Genomic DNA, 21,186 nt, shown 5'->3' with positions numbered 1-21,186 from the left:
GAACAGGGTGGCGAACAAACTTCCGAAAAAAGAATTTAAAAAGGGATTTCCGGTTAACGAAGAACACCTTTTCGACATCCTACTTGAGCAGCAGGAAATGCAAACGAAGTCCAAGCACACACCTCTGTGATCAGAGCGCGAAGTTGCAAACTAATAAATACCTCGAATAAATGCAAGGGGGGTCGTCAGAAAAGGACACAAAGTGCGACACTCCGCCCTTTGGATTTTAAACATTTCTACGCCAGTGAACTGTCCTGGGAGGTTTGTTCGGAGCGGCCGTAATGAAATCGAGCGATAAAAATAAAATTGCGGCGTGAGGTCGTGTTACTCGCTTTCCACCCACGAATCCGGAGTGTCGTGAAGGTCACGGAAATCCACGACCTTCACGGGAGTCGCATGGCCGCGCGAACGCCACCCTATAACTTTTGAAATCCAAGTTGACACGCGCTCTTGAAATTGTCCGAAGGTGAAGTATTCTGGCACTCGTCCTGTTTATTAATAACTCACTGTGGCGGCGAGATACCCCCCCCCCACACACACACACAACAAAAACATCCGGAAGCAAGCAAAAATGACGGAACCCTACAGTTTGGATTATTTAAATTATTTGGATTAAATTCAAGAAAAGCAATTATTTACGATATTGCAAGCAAGAAATTATTTACGCTATCTTTGCAAAATCAGTGGTTCAACGTGAGCCACTGATTTCGCAAAGATTACATTAATTGCTTATGTATATAAAGTGCTTAGCATCATAATACACAGCCATTTCTGAATAAACAGAAAATTTTTAAGGTGGCATCGTTTTAGGTTATATCTCATATTGTGAATACCTTCACAACGAGTTGCCATGATATTGCACTACTTCGAATAAGTAACGCTTCACCTAAGGAGAAGACTAATGTTACTTATTCTCAGATAGGTACCACCACCAAGACAGCACCGTTTCAGGGCTATTTGGCCCTTCTTCAGTGAGTGGGTAGGTACCCAAGTGATGCAATGATGGCAAAAACAGTTATGAAGTATAACTCCACAATATGAGAGATGCCTGATGGTGTATGATGTATTTATATACATAGTCCAATTTGTTCGCAGCTTGAGGCTCTAGCCCTAAATGCGCCTTAGTCTAAATTAATTGCTTATTACATATTTTTATATTACTATAGCTCACTTATTACAGGGCATTACTTCTTAAGGGCAGCAGCAAATAGCATACCAGACAGAACCTCTCCCTGCAGTACTCCCCGCGTTATAGTGCACTCCTATTGGAAGCATTTGTGGCTGATGATGAGTTATCTTGCTGTAAGGATGTGGTTGATGGTTTTTAAACAGGCTTCCTGTAATACTAAAGTACTTTTGTAGAATGTAGATGATTGCGAGAATTGAGAGCTTGTCATAAGCAGATGACAAGCGCTCATCTGCTTATGACAAGCAGATGAGCGCTTATCTTTGATATATGATTGAAAGCTGTTTGAATTTTAAATAGGGTGTCCATTACGTCACTACTGTTGTTCTTTTGGGGATCACTGTATGAGGATGTTTATGTCTTGGAGTTGATCGATGAGTGCTGCTAAGATGGTTTCTCAAAAACTTTTAATAATGAAGATCAGCCCGCTGAAATAGATCAGCATTCCTTTGATGTATTACAATATCTTCTTTGGAGCATGGGTTGAACCCTGTAGTTGTTCCAAATGGTCAGGACTGTCACGGATTTTAAAATCTGATTAAAAATAGACAGAACAGGCTCCCCAATGAAGCCACTACCCACTCTGACCAGTGATAAAGGAAAGCCATCAGGGCCGATGGTAGGTTTATTGGGAAGTCTGCTGATGGTGTTTACAAGGTGTTCTTTCGTTAGAGATATAGTTGAAGCATCTGTCTGGACTGGATAAAAAAATGGATCGTTTAGGTTTCTGGTTCTTGGGTCTCATGCCACCACGTTGACAGTCAAAGACGCCCATCCCTGAAATACCTTTTCTTCCATGCGAATATCCTTGTTGCTTTTGAATGTAATACGTTTGGAATGGTTTAATCTGTTGACTACCAGCTGCCGGCTTGCATTTTTGTTCACATTTAAGGAAGGTGGCCCGCTCTTCTAGTCTACTGAGTTATGATACTTTTTCCATTTTGTCGTTGGCCCATATACTTTGGGGCCAGAAATTGTTTTTTTTTTATTTTGAAGGATTTTAGCAATGTTATTTTCCAAATATCTCGGACGGTACGTCCAGTCCAGTAAAAATTTATTCACATGTTGGTATAGAAATCGGAAATTTTAATTATAACAACGTTCTCAGTAAGTCCAGGAAAGTTTTCAATATTTCTTTTACTTTGAGCATTTTTTAGTTCTTGTAGAGTAAAAATCTGTTTCAGTATCAGAAATATAATGAACGTTTTTCCTTCTTACTTTCGTTTAGGTGGATGTCAGTACGCAAATGTCCATCCAAAACAGTTTACTTTGCTGTGCTTTTTCAATCTGTAGTTTATTATTAGAGTTTACTGTGCTATAAATATGGTAGAAACGCGTTTTATTTTTACAAACTTCATACAGTAGACTCCAGGAATCATTATTGCCGGCAGAAGTAACCAAATTTTGCCAGAAGTCAGAGCTGAGCGATAGTTGTGGAACATTCCCTTTTAAGAATTTTGTATATTTGAAACTAGTGCCATCAGAATGTGGCCAACCCGTCTTTGACAATTCTTTCTCGCTGGCTATATGTATCTTTTTTTCGTGGTTCGTGTGCTCCTGTGGCCACCAGGGAACAAAAATTGTTTTTCGTGTCTCTTTCTTACCAGCATAATCCGCAGCTTTATAGAAGTGAAATCTGCACGAAGAACACATACTCGAAGGATTTAAAGTGTTTGGAGCTTGGATTTCATCAGTGGTGAATGGAGACAATAAACTTAGGCCATCTGATGGTTTAAAATCTATTTCTTCCCCGAGGAAGAAGTAGATTTAAAATATATATATATACTGGAAGACCCGGTAGAAGAAATTAGAGGCTGCTAAGTTTAATTGTCCACTTTAAAAGTCTGTTAGAGATTCCAGCCTACTTAGTGGGAAGACAGGTTTGGGTTCATTGTGGGTGTAAGAAAAAAGTACTGTCTGTCAGAAATATTCAGATGATGAGCAAAAATAAATTTCTCCAAAATTTTGCCTCTTTGATCAACAGAATGGCTGAACCACCGTTTAAATTTGAAACTTGGGTCAGTTACTATAATAACTTTAAAACGTCGCATTTAGAGAAAGTTCTAAGTAAGTAAGAGATATATTTTTATGTCTTCTGAAGAATGGCAGTATGGACATCAAATGAAAATGCCGATGTGGATACAAGAATGCCCGTTGAATTTTACCTGCAAAAACTTGAACTCGCTTTTATACCCACATTGTGATTCAAGACGGTGATAGCGGGTTTAGTTTCATCTTCAGCAAACTGCATGACTCTGGCAGTCATACAGTTGGCTAACCCGCTACTTTTGAGGAGGGACTCCGAAGCTGCTTAGAAGAGAATGGTTCTTGTAAACATATTATGTCTGCTTCATTTTCGAGGGTGGCCGCGTGAATAAAAACAAAACCATCTTATTAGGACCACCCAAGACAGAATGACTAATTCAACCACGGAGCGAAAAGAGCTCGTGAAAGTTTATCGCGTCATTGACGGGATTCGAATCCGGGTCTATTCCAACCGGTGTGTGGTACGGTGGTGATTATAACCAGGGTGCTACCGCACAAGCTCGAGATGATGACGAGTTGTTTTATGGCGCAATTGAATCTTCAGGCCACTATTTTTCAATTTCAAGTTTGACACATTTTCACGTTAACATTTAACACATTTAAATGACAATTCTTTCTTTCCTTTCTTTCATTCATTCTCCACCAATGAATAAGATTTTTCGAATTCATTTTTCCTAATTTATTTTGCATTGCAAGCTTGTAATTCAGTATTCAAGCTTGCGAGGCTGGTTATTCAAAAAGAAGTTCCAACGCGCTGATGCGTGATATACTGTATTGGGTCGATGCGTCCACATCACGTGAGGGGGCGACCTTCTCTACCCGCAGTGGCCAGATAACTCCCAGTTTCCCAGTGAGACGCTCACTGGAAGTCTCGAGGACCAGAAACTATTTCTCCGGAGGCATTTTCGAGAAAGAAAAGTTAAAGAAGCCAAATTTTTCGTGTTTCTATTTTGACAGTCGACAAATACGAGAGCACTGGTGAAGTCGGAGACGTTCACGCAGTAACAGGGACACAAATAGACCCGCGGGATGAATCACCGGGAGATGGGACGCTGCCGCACGAATAGGAACGCTTGCTTTTTGTGTTACCAAACTGCTAACCTTTTGGCAACCAACTACATTGAAAAGGGAAGATTAAAAAGATTCTGCCTCCAATTTATTTTGAACACACGTGTTCAAAAAAATACGTAACACAATGTATTTTGTTACGTGTTCATTGAGTGATCACTGAATTATGACCACCTACCTAATACGTCGTAGGACCTCCTTTTGCCCTCCTTACAGCAGCTATCCGACGTGGCATTGATTCGACAAGATGCTGGAAACTTTCGGGAGGTATGGCCAACCAAGCTGTGTGTAAAGTGGTCAGCAATGCAGGTATGGAGGTGATTGGTGTATCCAGACGCCTGATATGCCTTTCCACAAGTGCTCTATGGGATTGATATTGGGGGAGTTCGGAGGCCAATCAATATGCTGGAAGTCAGAACTGTGTCCCTCAAACCATTCCTGCCCAAGTGCCTGATGAGCGCATTTGACATCTTGGAAGACACCATCGCCATTCGGGAAAAAGTGTAACATAGCGGGGTGTACACAGTCAGCAAGCAGTTGACGATAGCGAAGACCACTGATACGTTGTTCCACATGCTCCAGGAGTTTAAGTTCCTGCCAATGAAACATGCCCCACGCCATACAACCGCCTCCACCGGCCTGCACTTTTGATACGATGCATGATGGATGAAGAGCCTCATCTTGTTGACGCCAAATCCGTACACGACCATCCACGATGTAAAGTAAATAACGTGACCCATCCGACCAGCACTTCTTCCAGTTTTCTAACGTCCAACTCGCATGCTCTTTGCACCAGGAGAGTCTTTTACGCCGATGAACCTTGGTTAGGAGAGCATGTCGTAGGGGTTGTCTGCTGGTGTAGCCCATACGTGCGAGCGTGTGACTCACGGTCATGCCAGATATTGTTCCGGGTTGGCCCATGTGGTATTGGGTTGTCAACTCTTCAACAGTGCTGCGTCTGTTCGCCTGTACAGTCGTCGGGCCCGGCGCTCACCTCTAACATCAACCTTTCGTTGACTTTTGCAATTTTGCCGCCGGGTCGTTGTTTGACCATTTTGACGCCAGTCCTGGTACACTTTAATTACGGCGGCTCTCGAAAACCCCACCAGTTCAGCTGTTTGGGAAATCGAGGAACCAGCTCGTTGAACACCCACAATGTGTTCTTTATTAAAGTCCGATAAATCCTTCCTTTTACCCATCACGCTCGGAATTTTACTACCTACCGAACCACTGACACCTTATCTATGCTACATAGGTCGGCTAACTCCGCACGCTCGTATCTCACGTGGTCAACGGGTCGCATTCAGTTTTCATAGGGATGGTCATAATTCAGTGATCACTCAGTGTATATCAAAATAACTGTCTACAATTATTTATTATTTGTTATTTGAAGGGGGTGATAAGACATTGCGCAAAGGCGCCACATAGGCAGGCGGCGTTCCTAATTACAACCCACGAGCCTTTTCCACGTGGCTTGGAAGTATACAGCTGCTGTAGCCACCAGTCAGCAACATACTCACCGAGATCGACTCGCACTTAATCAGAACCCTGATAGGCTGTGTTGTGTATAACTGTGAAGCAGAAATTCTTATTCCGAGAAGAGACCGAATCAGGCAGGGCAAGATTTTCCACTTGAATTCTTGTTTTCCGTGGGTGTCATAAAGCGTGTGCATTTTTCGCGCAAAATAATCACTCAATCCATTAACTTGTCCATCCACATTCCAAGGAGGCATTACCTCCTTGGAATGTGGATGGACAGTGTATAAGTGGATAAAGGATGATATCAACGAGAAGCTGAGACATCTTTGTTAATAGTCTGCGCGGTAGCACAATGGTATCGTCACCCCCCTCCCCACACCGGGTAGAAAAGAAGCGGGTTCGAATCCCGTCGATGACGCGAAGAACTTTAATAGGCTTTTTTCACTCCGTGGCTGAGTTAATCGGTCTCAGGCGTAAATAGCAAGCCAGAAACTGGGGTTTTTTCGTCCAGCAAACAGACAAATCGAGCACGCGATTTACAGTCATAATACGTATATGCAAGAAATTACGGGTGGCCTTAATATAACATAAATATTTTTGTCTTTATTAATCTAATTCCTTCATTGAGGATTATATCAGATGACCGACTAATTTTCTACCTGATATCAATAACCCGTAAATAAATTCAAGAACTGACAGCATCAGTAATAAGAATTAGCCGTTCAGAATGGGATCTTAATAATAAAAGCCTTTTACGTTCTATCACAAAAGTGTACTCTGGTGGTCAGGCGCGCGGGTGCATAAGTACACGTGCCTTGAGTGATCGGCGTTCAAGCCCGTGGCTGCTGAATACGGTGCTGTTTCTTGTATTCTGTCTATCCTGTGAACTCCTCTGACCGTTTGGTCGTCCCCGAGTATAAACAGAAAATTTATTTATTTTTATTTTGTCCCAATAATTTCTTAGGCTCAGGCCTTTGGTTCTGCAGAATTACCAAGGAAGAATCCAAGCCAAAATCATTTCTCTACAACATCGCGTGCACTAAAATATTAGATATCAGTGGGCCAAGGGCGAAGCAAGCCGTGTGGAACAACATAAGCCAAAGAAAAGACGTTAACAGAAACAACGTTATGCTTTTGACAGTGTATGCTAGCGGCAGGACACTAAATGTATCTGCTACACAATTTTTTTGTTTTAAGGCGATTGTCATCAGAGTGTCATGCTTGCCGGAACAGCTGATGACGAATAAAATGCTCTTTAGGTCATCGCCAGAGCCATACCTTTGGATCCCTTCATTGCGTCCGCGGTATTCTAAGAAGGGTCTTCAGCTGCCATTATGGGTGTAAATAGTGATCCAGTCCGGCACCCCCTTTATTAAGGATATATATATATTTTTTTTTTTTTTTTTCATGATTTGTAAAATTTGGCGTGCCTTAATCCGGCACTGGGCACGGGTCTTTAAAGGCCAAAATCTATCTTCTGTGCCTGTAAAGTAATCATACTGGCCTATGTGGAGCTGAAGAAACTGGAGTCATTACCATTAGTAGTGGCATAAAAATGAACGATGCAAGAAAGCAAACTCGTACAGTATCAGCCAAAAAAAATTCCCATTTCATCTAACCCTTCCCTTCAATAGTTTCTCTAGTTCTTCCTTGAATTTATTTAAGCTATCAACTTCCAAAACAACAACAGATGGAAGTTTGTTCCAGCAATCAACCACCCGCTGGCTAAAGGTAAACTTCCACACATCTATTCTGCAACCGTCCTTCCTCAATTTGAATTTGTGGTCCGTCATGTGTGGTCTGAACAAGAGGAAGAATCCCATCAGCATTGAGCTTGCTCAATCCATTCAAAACCTTAAACATTTCAATCATATCACATGCCACAGGCCTGGTCTCCAGACGCTGCAATTTGCAGAACTGAAACCTTTCGTGGCAAAAGTACCCTTTTCTTCCCCTCACCAACCTCGTTGTTCTTCTCTGTACTCATTCCAGCAGCTCTAGATCCTTCCTAAAAGTCTTCAAACTTGTACTTATTCAAAGTTCTTGTTCTTATTGTGTTATAAAAGCGATAATCACCTCCTTATCCCTTCTAGCAAATTTCCTGTATATCACTGACATGACACCGTGAGCTGCTCTGGCAGCCTGTCTGCGCTATCAGAAAATTTCATATTTGACTGGAAAATTACCCTCAAGTCTTCATTTTCCAATACCCTGAGTAGCATCTGTGTGTAGTACCACACAGCTGGTAGTTTATTCTGGGATAACCGCTACTCATATGCAATGCTTTGCATTTGTCAATGATAAATTTCAATAGCCATTTCTGAGCCCATCGGCCTAACTGTTCTAGATCCTGTTTCAGTAGTATACCATCATTCCTATCATTAACCCTTGGAAACCTTTGTATCAGCTGCAAAGTTGGATATTAAGCTTGATATGCCTTCATCAATGCCTCGTGGGTAACACAATTGGTATGATCGCTATCCTACCTACACCGGGTGGAAAAGACCTCAGTTCGAGTCCCGTCTATGACGTGAGGAATTTTGATGGATCTCTTTTATAACAAGGCTGAGTTGCTGTGTTTGTGGACTTTGAGGGCGCGTTTGGCACTTTATGGTGGGAAAGCGCCCTCAGGTCTTTGAGATCCGCAAACTGAGATGCATACATCTAGTGTGTTGCGATCGTACTTTAGTGACAGATATATCAAAGTTGTGGTTAAACATCTTAAGTACCGGGCTTAGGTTTACAGAGGATGCCCCCAAGGGTCATTGTTGGGGACTTCTCCTCTGGAACGTTGTTCTAGATCAATGGTCAACGAGAGTACATGATAGTATCAACAAGATAGCTTATGCAGACGACTTGATGATCGTTGTTGATTTTGAGAATGCTCAAGGGCAAAACCACTTTCATGACTTTCAAAAACCACTTTAATTATAACAGACCTCCCAGAATCCGACTAAATAATACCCAAATCCCCTATGTATCCCAAATTAAATACCTAATATCACCTAAGATGATAAATTCAGTTTTCTGCCTCATGTGTGAAAATTCAGGTACAAAATCCGTAATTGCACAGCCTGTGTCATTAGAATCTCCAAAAAAGAGTGGGGATTATCAAATAAAACATTGTCCCTTTACTACAAAACCATATGCTTGTCTATTATATCATACGCAGCAAGTGTTTGGTACCAAAAGGAATTAAAAGTAAAAGTGAAACAGAAACTTATTTTCACAGAAAGATCCGTTCTTCTGGCAGTCAATAATATTCCCAGGACAGTTTCAAACAACGCACTCCAAATACTTGGCGGTACGATCCCTGTAGATTTATACATTGCTTTCCGGGGTTTGACTTACTACCTGAAAAAGGGACAGTGTAAGATATTGCTTGGAATTACGACTGACCCAGCCAGCGACTTTAAAAGGGAGAAGAAAAGGCTTTGGAAGGAATTTACTGTTGTCTGGCAAAAAAAGATGGGACGAGAATGACTTTGGGAAAGTAACAAGAAAGTACATCACGCGAGTGGAATTCTCAACAGCCCCTGAAATTATTTCATAGTTTAGGCCTTCTGTGACAACTTCTTATCTGCTAACAGGGCATGGGTCCCTCCGGACTAAGTTATTTGAGCGTGGTCTGGCCCGTATTGCACATGCGGATATTTGGATTCATTTTCTTCTGAACGTTCACGTCCTTCTCTCCATTGAACTCTCAACCTAGAGCAAATTTAATGACCATGGTTCCAAACTTATTGGGGAACAACGTAAATATTCTAGTTGAAGATCGTGATAATTTAACTGCATTGCAAACCTACTCAAGAACTGTTTTTGCAATGAGAACTGAGCTAGGAAATTTCTGCTGGAAATTTATTTCACAACAAGGATCAAATAGAAGAAATTGGCTATTTTTGGACTATAAATCATTGTAACTTCTACAAGCTATATCGTCACTTCTAATAGGATTTCCTTCCGAAAAAAGGTTGCTACAGCAACAAAACAAAATCACTTAATAAAATTTTAAGGCGCCCCCTACCATTTTAGTTTCTGAAACACCGGAACGTCAAAATCAATCAATCTTCTAAAAATAATCTTCCGTTTTTTATCCAGCTGTAAACAATCGAACGTGCAAGAATTTCTGTTTGTTTGAGCAATATGGGGTGGACAACAATACATTGCTGCAGCGAGCGAATAATTCACAAACCTAAATTATTTCTTAAGAGATGGAACGCAACTACCAGAGCCGTGCTTTTGTACACATAGTGGTAATACGTGTACAAAACTTACCGAAATAATCCCGAACTGCGAAGTTTATGGATGTTTTATCTCTTTGTGGCTGTTAGCTGCAGTGGATATTGTGGACAGGACAACTAGGAGTTTTGGACTGTGTAAGCAGCCTCATAGTGGATACTTGTGACACCATACAAATGAAGTTATTTTTCACTCGATGCTTTTTAAATGAACGGATAAGAATAAGTTTGGACCTTCGTTTTGTGGTGGGCAATGTTCGTGAAATAACACTGAAATTGCGCAGGCCCCTTCAGATTCAAGATCACACGAGGAAACGTAGACTTCATCATTGGAAAATATATTAAAACTATTCTAGTGCCAGAAGAGGACTACAAGAACCCTGTAGTTGCAATCTCATCGTGGTGCCCATTGACTGGATTATCTAATGAAGTTTATGTTAGGATGAAACGGGATATCAACAATGATAACATAGGATTATCTATACCAGAAACAGGTTTACGGGAAGTTTTGAAATTTCTAGTGGACAAACTTTCCATGTGTTCGTGGTTGTTAAAAGGAGCGATCTCCTTGGGGCTGCCTGCCACTTTATATCCTTTAATAGTATTTATGTATTTAAACTTAGTCGATTGTAATTAATTTATTTATATATATTGTTTTCTGGTTCTCAGAAACTCTGAGCTTTGTACATATAATAATTGATTCTCAGTGGTACTGAGTTTAATTGTGGAATTTACAAACTACCACAGTTAGACTGGTACAAATTATTTATTTATTTTGCTTGCTCCCAGGTCTAGCCAACCTGGGAGCGGGACTGCTGCACCCACCGGTAATGCACTAAAAAAAAAAAAAAAACCTATTATATCTAAGGCCACCCGAATAATGAAATTCATCTGCCGTGCTGTGTCTTATGTCTGTTAATTGCGTGTGTTCTATGGTAGACTTGTCTGTTTTGCTGGACGAAAAAAAACCCCAGTTTCTGGGGGGGGGGGGGAACCTTGCTATCTACGCCTGAGACAGACTAACTCAGCCACGGAGTGAAAAAAGCCCATTAAAGTTCCTCGCGTCACCGGTAAATGCATTTCATCTTCATCATCATCTTGTGAGTGCCCGACTTGTGCATTTCGACACGAACAGAGATAGCAGACCCTGGCCCGGCTCCTCGTGGCTGGGGCAGGCGCCAGGCAGCGGTTGCCCTTGTGAGTGCTCCCTGGTGGCGAAGTGGCCTGCCACTAACATCACATACAGGAACACTTTTTCGGGCCAATTTCGTAGAGGTTCTACGCCATCACAGATGAACTAGGTGGAGATGAGCTTTTGTGTAGGAGCTACCCTCGATATACCAGGACACGCGCAAGCAGTGCACCAGGAGGTCACATTTAACGTGACATTATATACACTGCCCTACCATTAATACCATTAATATCCGGACATCTCCCTTTAGACAAAAAAAAAGCTTTAATTGTGCCATTTAATATATTTGTGTTGAAATATCTTTTATGACGGCCTTCAATCTTCGCGATATCCTCTCAGTCAGCTTTTTATAAACTTCAAGTGATATGTTCCTCCATCGGCCTTTAACGCAGTCACCAGTTCGGCTTTGTTCTTTGGGCGATCTCGATGTGCACGTACTCGACGATTCAATACATCTCAAATACGCTCGATAGGGTTCAAATCAGCATTAATCCAACTGGCTAATCCAACTTTTCTACACCCATGTCGCCAAACTTCATTGTTGGAAGGATACAATCAGGAAGGAACTGTTCCCCTGGCATTCGCCACACCCAGGATCGGCCATCAGACTGGTAGAGTGTGAAACTCGACTCATCTGTGCATAGGACTGTTTTCCACTGCCCTGCAATCTAGGATTCGCGCTCCTTACACCATGTTAATCGGCGTCTAGCATTTGTTGAGGTGATCAATGGCTTGTGAACAGCTGCACGACCATTGTAACCCATGTCATGGAGTGTCCTTCGTATTGTACCAGTGATGACATTAGTTCCACTACTCTCACAGAGGGTTTGTGTGACTTCAGACAACGGGAAATTACTATTTGCGCTCATAGTCCTTCTCAAAATTCTCTTGTCCCGTTCTGTTAGTTTTCGGGATTTATCAGGCTGTTTTTTTTGGCGGATTCAGTCCCATTCCTCTTCCATTTACATATGGCGTCACCGACCGTTCACCTAGGAATCCCCAGAGTAACTGCGATGTCTCGTACAGAATGCTTGCTTATGTGGCACCCTACTATCATTCCACGTTGGAAATCTGTTAATTCTGTTGAATGTGTCGTCTTGCATGCCCACCTTTGCAATTGTCTTTTCGAAGCCCAGTGTGCATATTTGTAGCAGGTTCTGTGACGTGTTGTACGCATAGGTTTTCCCATTTGTGGAGGGGTATACGGATATTAATGGTAGGGCAGTGTATATGAAATTGTATATAAATCTTCTCTGTAAGTTTTGTATATAAATGATTATATATAAAAGTGTGTGTATAAATGAAAAAAAAAAAGGAATATCCTTTCTGTACACATTGCACACCCCAAATTCCAATCCTGCACTGCTTATATCTGTGTGACACCACGTCTCTGAAATCCCAACAATGTCCGCAATTCATGTCTTGATCAGCACTTCAAATTCATCAAATTTATTTACCAAACTCCTAGCATTAGTGTACAAGCAAGAATACATACACCCAATCTTACTCTTAGTTACCCTAACAGAGCCCATGTTTTTACTTGTACCGCAATGACTCCCAGCAGTCTCTGAAAATCCTCAATCTTGTTTTCCAGGCTGCTGCTCATTCTAATAGAAGTAGTGCAAGAATCACTTTCACCTCTGCCAGTGGCTACTGTTAACGTATTAGTCCTTGTATCCCCGCAATCTAGCAGTTGTCCCACCCACCTAACTCTGCCTCAATAGCATCAGCAAACATTCTTGCACCCTTTCTATTTAAGGGTATCCGATCCCTGTAGAAGCAGTCTCTCCTGTTAGCAAGCACAGACCAGGCTGAGAAAAATTCTGCCCCAAATGAGCCTTGCACAATCTCTCCAGGGCCATGTCCTCTTTTTGATGAGCAAGAAATTATCTTTTGAATCTTGTCCCACAGCTTTCCTAAGCAATTCTAAAGCTATTTTAAAGCAATTCTGCTCCAGAACCGTACAAACTTTTTGGCATTTCAACATTTCTCCATGGAAGTTTTCAACAATACGAAACACGTGTTGTGGAATAGATGTGCATGTTCCAGGACTCTTATTGATTATGGAACTCGTTGGTGGTGGTGGTGGTGGTGGTGGTAACTTAGTTCGTGCGGACAGCTTATTTTCTTCACGAAGCATTGAGCGTTATTTATACTGTACGTGTGTATATTTTTCACTCTTGTCTTTTCCGAAGCTCTTTGTAAGTTTGATATCACTGATGTGTCCTCTGTTTTTTTATTTTTTTATTTTTGGCTGGTACCCAGGTTTGAGCAGTCTGGGTACGGGATTTCTACTATAGTCCAGTGGTGTTGCACTGCCTCCAGTGGCATTCTGTCCTGCTATAAGGAGTCAGACGATAACAGACGTTGACCCAACTGGTGGTTATGTTACTTAGTCGTGACCCACCTCCCAGTGGTATAGACGGACACTGGGTAGGCTTTCCAGGTAATCGATTTCCTGGTAGCAAAGTGGCCAGAAACAACTAAACAACACACACACACACACAACATTACGGACATTTCTGGCCTTTTATTGAGTTATGTATTCATTACAGTGTACCAGGAAGTTGAAATGACATTCAGGTGCCGCCTACGTAAGATAAGGCGCCTCCGTAGCCAGGTGGGCAGGAGCAGCAGTGCGTAGCACACGCTTCTTGATTAGACCGGGGTTCCAGCCCGTCGCCACCAAATACGGAGGATGCGGAAAGGTCAGGGAATGACCACTGCATATCCCCGGAGCAATATGGCCTTAGTTGCTAATGCTCCTAAAAACCAAATAGCAAACAACGTAAGAGACTATACATGTGTACACGTCTTCATTAATAGGCGAAGGAATGCGGCTGTTGTTAAGTGATGACTCTCCACACAATGAAAGCTGTTGGCACCTTAGCAGAAGTGAACGACCTCTATCCCAATACGTCTTCGAACACCAATGCGTCTGTCGTTTGCTCCTAAGCAAAGGTCAGATTCGTTTGTAAAGATCATTCAAAAACGAGTTCCTTTGCGTCGTTATAGAGGACCACTGATAACCTGGAAAGCCTACCCACAATTGACTCTTTTTGACATCTCTGTGACGCAAACGACGATGCTGTGGCGTACGAGGCACGCTGGAAAATAGGAGAAAAGGCGTGGTCCGGTTGACATCGCCTAGTTCTAGCGTCAGGTTGTTTGACACGTAGCAGCTTGGCATAGACGTGTGTTCGGTAACCAATCGTTTCGTTTCGATGTCCGTCTGGCAGGTTTCTTCCTCCTGTAACACGCAATAACAAGATATGCCAGATCCATCCACACAGACGTGACCCAGTTTAATTTCGATACCCGATAAATGGGCAATTAGGTTGCACGCTTTTCTAAACAGAATTTTAAAAGACAGAATACCTCGTGAGGCCTAGCATTGTTGAGAACCACAAAACTGCACCTACGGCGCATTCCCAGGGTCTCTTCGTCGGAAGAAAATATCATTGAATAATAAAATAAAGATAATAAAAAATGAAAGAGCGATTCAAGTTCAAGTTTTGAAGCGATGTGTCCTGATCCAAATGGCTGTTGGGAGCAGCAAAATTCGAAATTCACGGTGCCAAGTGAAACAGTACCTCTCTGGACCTGTGATATCGAATAAACTTCAGGTTCTGTTTATGTCTGGCCGAATTAGGTCGACAAAGAATACTGCGACATCGAGTCAAGACAGTTTGCTCTTTTGGAGGAAATTCGAAAATAGCTTCCTCGGGATAAAAAGCGAATGAAGAAAGGAGGTGCCATGGCCTCTCGAGAATTGTTGTCCGGTTCTTTCTGTATTGATTCTGCGCCAGCAGACTAGGGCCGAATAAATCGAAACAAATTACAACACTTTTTTGAATGCGCCGTGATTTTAATGTTTGGCGAAGAAATTATTTCTGAATGCGGATACATAAATTTGGTGTATCCAACGTATCCCAGCACCGAAAGCAGAATCAGAGGTATTGAATTCTGTCGTCGTCCACAAAAATAATTCGCTGCTTTATGGGCTACTAGACAGGAATTAGTAGGAATTAGGGATCCTCAGTTAGCGACCAAGTACATTTTAATGTTGTCCTGCCAATTGCAATGTATGCCTCGCAAATCTGGTCTTCAGCTCCAGATTCACATTATAAGTCTGTCCTTGGGATCGAGTACTGCTTCTTGCGATGGCTTAACAGAGTTGCTGGCCACCCTTTTACTACCTCAAGGGCCATTCTCTACTCAACCCTTAACATCACACCCTGGATGCAGCGGACAATTAACAGGAACATACACCCTCTCGCCCTGGCAGAGTGGATGCTCCAGTCCTGGATAATATTCTAGTCAAACCGCGTGCCACTGCTAGACGTTGCAGAGAAGTAAATAATCCACTGCGTCCAGTCCTCAACAATCTTAGTAGCCTGCAAAGATTCTTCTCATCAAATGCAGCAAAAATATTTAACTCCCTAGATGCACGAGAGATGCCGAAAAACTGTGTGAGGATGCAGCATACCGGAAAGAGATCTTCCAGAATTCTTACCGGAAAGAGATCTTCCAGAATTCTTACCGGAAAGAGATCTTCCAGAATTCTTACCGGAAAGAGATCTTCCAGAATTCGTACAGACTTACCGAAATATGAATCGGCTGCAAAGTACCAAAGAATTGTGAGTAAAAGTGAAACTTTCTGCTTTAAGAACAATAATAATTTGTTGACTGTAAAAATATACCTTCCGTAACAGTTATGTAAATATGTAAGTTATAGATGGAATTATTAGTGAATTGTAAATATATGATTTGTATAATGGATGTACACAATCATTAATGTGTAAATACTGTATTAAATACAAAATGTGTAAATAATATTTCGGGAGGAGACTACGTGTTCAGTACATGTAACCCACTGCACGTAGTATCTCGTACCCTGATATGTACTTAGCACCGTCCTGGCACTTTGCCGTCCCGGGGTGGTTTCCTTTTCTGGAATAAACAGATGATAATAATAATAATAATAATAATCACAGTTACGCATATTAGTCAAATTTTATTGGGTAAATGACGAGCACACTGGTTTCCAGGATGAAATTACTTAATGCAGCAAAACAACCAATCGCGGAATACAGCTAAGGAGAATAAAAATTTCGACCACTAGTAAAATAAAAAAGCGAACTACACCTACTACGATATTTGTAAAACCACGCGTAAGTGAGAACAAATTGGGTAGCAAAGCAATTTTTCTACTCGGACAGATGAAGATGTTTACTTGGAAATCGGAGTAACCCGGGTCTATCTTGGAGCTCCTTCGATCTTCAGAATTTTAATTTTTAAACAGGGCACGAATAGATGAGATACTTTGCGATATGGTCGAATCAATTCCTTTACTGTAGCGAGTTCTTCTGGATTGGTTCAGGATGGAAGTGCGCACCTGCCCAGCAACCATCTTCTCAGTGGGGACAGTGAACTCAATGAAACGTGAACATAGTTTACGACTTTATTCTGATAAAACAGTGACTTCACTCTTTTATTCTGATGTTTTGTATCGTCCAACAGCAGTAAATTATGAAGTTTATTTTTGCGGCTCTTCTTCTCCTGCCCACTCCATCTTCCCAATGGTGGTGTCCACCGAAGCAGCAGACTTGCGTCGCCAATGGCAACAAAGTGAAATTCGGATTTCTCGTGTCAAGTAATGTTTCACGAAACAAAGTTGGCTCTGTCTGCTTCTGCATCTCAAAACACACACACACACACACACACATACACACACACACACGCACAGTATTAACACGATTATAAAAATAAATCCTCTCTGTTGTCTGGAATGCAAAAACTGGACGAAATTACCAAAAACATGTCACACACCCTATTTTTTCATTAAATTCCAGCATTACACGTCTAATCCTTGAACAAATTAAACGAAAGTTTATCGCACGAGCAAAAGATGCACGAGAAAGAATCCTAGCCACCCCACTCCATCTTTTGATAACAGGGCATCATTTCTATTATTATTATTATTATTATTATTATTATTATTATTCGTGCTCTTATATTATTTTTCCCTGATTGCGGGATCCCAGTCCGTGACGGGTACTGCTACCAAGTACACAGGGTGGTTGTAATGTCTGGTGTTACTGTCGGTCGAGGAAATCACTGACTATCCTACAGGTGTTCAGAATTGCGACTTTCTGGAGTTCCTTGTAGTGTTCTCTGGGAGACCTATTGCTGCTAGGCTGCTATGCAGAGTCTTTGGTACCATAACGGTTGTTGACACGATGATTGAGATGGTTGATACTTCTTTTTCTTCTTCTTCTTATTATTATTATTATTTTATTATGAAACACCCCTGTACAGAAGTTATCTAGGAGGGTGGCTCATACATACATCGAACATTACTTATTAGATAGGAACACATATAGTTACATAAAATAAAATATCACAAAATACATAAATAAATAAATAAAGAATAAGTAGTCATTTTTCACCTCAATTGAATGTCAGTCATTCTGCTGAACGGAATGTCGTCAGTCCTATAAGAGTCTTTTGAAGACACTATAAAGCGTTCATTACAGTTTTTATGAGTTCATGCCTTTTTGAAGCCTTTTGCTATGAACAAAACTCATTTTTCTCGAAATGCATTCTTCATTATATTTGTAGTTTAGTGTACAGATCCGCTGCAATCAGCTTCCTGTAAGTTTTCTGATAGCAGTACCTGTCGGGGTCTATTTTGAAGTCTCTAAAGAGCTCCAGAGTATTGACAGGAAACATCCTCCCGCCTTAATCCCTCCGTGTGATGGAAAGCGTTACGGCGACAGTGAGGGTAGTGGAGCCGAGCTCCCGGGCGAGGCCTGACCACAATATTTTCAATTTGTGGGACATCTAAACTCCCAGTCAGAAGTTGTGCAGATGTTACCTAGGGTGACCACCTGAATCCACAGAGCTGTGTTCAAGTTTGCATGCAGTATGGATTTTAAAATTGTGAAGGGCTTCCCGGCAATCCTATTTAACCACCGGAGCACCCGGTATTTCAGGCTGAGAAACTTCCTAATATTTGGGGCAGAGGACCAAATTGTCGAAGCATACAAGAACGATACATCTTTGGATATATTGGGTCACTAGTTGCTGGTTTCGAATCCCAGTTATCTCCTGTCTTACAGCCCATATGGCAGCAAGAGGTTTTGATCTGGTGTTCTGAAAATGCCTTTGGAAGGTAAGGCCCTCGTCCTACGTCACTCCTAGGTCGGTGTAAGAGCTGACTTTCTTCGCCTTTGATTTATTAATAGATAATTCAATTTAATATTTTATCTTCTTGTTAGTTATTGTCAATTGTGCTGACTTGTCAGAGTTTAGCCATAAACCGATTTTATCCAAGTATAAATGCAGTTCGTGAAGCTTGGCGTTGGCGTGGATATTGACGTCGGACACAAGAACTCTTTCGTTAGAGACAACAAAATACTTAATATCATCAGCATAAGAAATAAAATTACGGTTCTGCACTGGAAAGGGTTCCAGGGCGACAGCGAATAGCAAAGCCGATAAAACACCTCCCTGAGGTATTCCCCAAGTGAGAGTGTATTCTCCACGGAATTCTTGATGTTGTACAATTAGGTACCTTTGCTTCAAAATGGTCTTGATAACGTTCTACCTGTGATTACATGCGCTGCAGGGATATCGTATACGAGAGTAAAAATAGCAGTAAACAGAAAGAAGCTCGAAACGGTTCAAAAATCAATCCTCCTTACCATTACCGGGGCTCGGCGTACTATCAGCACCCATGCCCTTCAGATGCTGGCAGGGGTTTTCCCTTTGGCCCTGGAGGTGATCTAATGCTGTCTCCTCTACCACCTATTACAAAGCACATCGGTAACCTGCGTGGAACATACCGTTGATCCCACCAACAACTTGAAGGCTGAAAAGAAGCGTCTTAACCTCCACCTACAGCAGACCTAGCAAGATAGAGGGGCTGATTGTAAAGGAGATATCACTAGGAAATTTATCCCACAAATCACGAAGGTATATCCTAAGCCTCCTCCATGGTACTCCCCACCTGCACGCGACTTTCATACTTACAGGACACGGATCCATCAACGCCAAGCTCTCAATTCTTGGAATTATTGATGATCTTCTCTGCCACTGCGGAGAGCAGGAGAGCGGAGTCGTCTAATGTATGATTATCCCTTGTGCGAGGACTTTTTAGCATCCTGGTTACCAGAATTAACTTCAATCCAAAAGACCAGGAGAATTACTTGTTGGACAGCGACAGAGAGTACATGGCCTTCTCGCAATACTTCCAGGATCTCTTCACAAGAAGGAGATCCCTACCACTGGAACAACAACAGCATCCATCTGACTAAGACCAGAAAGGTTGAGACCAACCGTCCAGCCAGACATCTCATACCGTCCTACCTCAACACGCGGATACAACCAGCCAACAGTGAATCTGGCAGGGGGCGGTCAAGACCGAGCAACCTTGCTTGGGCTACTTTACTTCCCCCTTTCCTACACCCCTTTCGCCTAATGGAGATATCTCCATCTTACCTTGGGGATTGCTCACCTCTACATTCCCAGTACTTCTGATTGTTCCCTCCCCACGTAATATATCCTCTCCCCACACTCTTTAACTTTTTTTTTAAAACTTGGTCTTCGTCCAGGAAGCCCAGACGACCCTGGCGGAGAAGATCAGCCAGAAAACAATAGGCAGCCTGGCTTACCTCCTAGCGGTGTGAACGGGCAACGTGGATACCATTAAGGGTGCTGTGGCCAAAAGCCAGAGAGCAACAACAGAACGCAACATAAAACTTCTCACATTTCCACACACAATACTTTTGTCTGGCTTTTACAGAGACTTCACAAGAGTACTTATGGCGCAGTTGTGGGAAACCACCGGCGGTGTCCCTCCCCAAATACTATATACAGTCCCCTCTTTTGATACCTGAATGGTCCGTACATTGAAGGAGTTTACAGCACCTTAATAAATTGTGTTAAAATGTCTTGAAGGAGTTTACAGCACTTTTATAATATGTGTTTACAATTTCTTCATTCTCAAACACAATAAAATAATCACTTAAACCAACTAGCATGAAGCGAAGGAAACAACGCGCGCGCGAGTGGGTGTGGGTGTGTGTGCGTGCGTGCGTGTGTTGGTGAGAACTGTTAACAATATTACGGCGAACCAGTGCAGCCCTTAGAGGGCGGACCTACCTCCACTTAAATGCAACAACGTCGAGGCGATGAGCACTCGTATCCACAGTTTTCTTCTTAACTCCATCTTCGTCCCTCAATCCTCTTTCCGACGCAGATAATATGGCATTCGTCACTAAAGGGCATCCCACCCCATGATATCTAACCTTTGACCGGCTCCACGTTCTCCGCACAGATGTCGCAAGATCACCTCAAACAAGCGCACCGCTAAAGTCCTTTTGCGACCAGACGAATCGAGAGGGTTAAGCACTTTGTGGGTCTGCATTTAGACCCCCGACGATTCCATTGCAGCCTTCGACGTGTCCAGATTAGAACTGCTGCTCTGTTTTGCTGGCTCCGTTCCCAGACGAATCGTCGGAATGGGAGCACATCGCGGACTTTCTGATCCGATTACTGGCTGGGTTCACGCGCACCGAAAGCGGGCGAAGAAAGCGTTCTTATTCCAGCCGCGACCGTTTATTTATTTTATTTCTCCGCCTAAGAACTGTCCGCTGCACGAACTGTCGACATCCGTCGTTCGTCACACTCTCCCGTGTGTGTGTGTGTAGTGCGTACAGCGGCAGAAGCGCGTACATTCCAGCGTAACACGCCGCACTCGGTAAGTAGGCCACACCGGTTGGCACGGCGCCTGAGGAACTACGGAACGTGCGGTTTTCTATTCAGAGTCGGGGTCACGTGCTTTTGTGGAAAGCCGGGCGGAACAGCGCCTCGTGTGCGCGCACCAAAGAAACAGGCGGGGCCCCTTCGGTACGACGGACAGCAAAAGCTCGATGGCATTTACACAAGAACGAGACTTGCAGCTCCGCTAG

At 42.5% G+C, this 21,186-nt stretch overlaps 1 protein-coding gene across 1 annotated transcript in view; it reads right to left on the bottom strand.

Moving 5' to 3' along the window:
- Positions 1 to 20,922, bottom strand: part of LOC150089095 (uncharacterized) — an 81,725-nt gene extending 60,803 nt beyond the window's left edge. Inside the window, exon 1 of the mRNA XM_090370406.1 lies at positions 20,378 to 20,922. Within this exon, the coding sequence (XP_090226532.1) occupies positions 20,378 to 20,444 (67 nt within the window). The 5' untranslated portion in view covers positions 20,445 to 20,922. The remainder of the gene's footprint in view (positions 1 to 20,377) is intronic.
- Positions 20,923 to 21,186: the final 264 nt, after the last annotated feature.

Source organism: Mastigoproctus giganteus, chromosome 3, assembly GCF_048544385.1.
Source record: "Mastigoproctus giganteus isolate SK-2022 chromosome 3, ASM4854438v1, whole genome shotgun sequence".
Taxonomy (NCBI): Eukaryota; Metazoa; Arthropoda; class Arachnida; order Uropygi; family Thelyphonidae; genus Mastigoproctus; species Mastigoproctus giganteus.
This window is presented reverse-complemented; position numbering and strand designations above follow the sequence as displayed.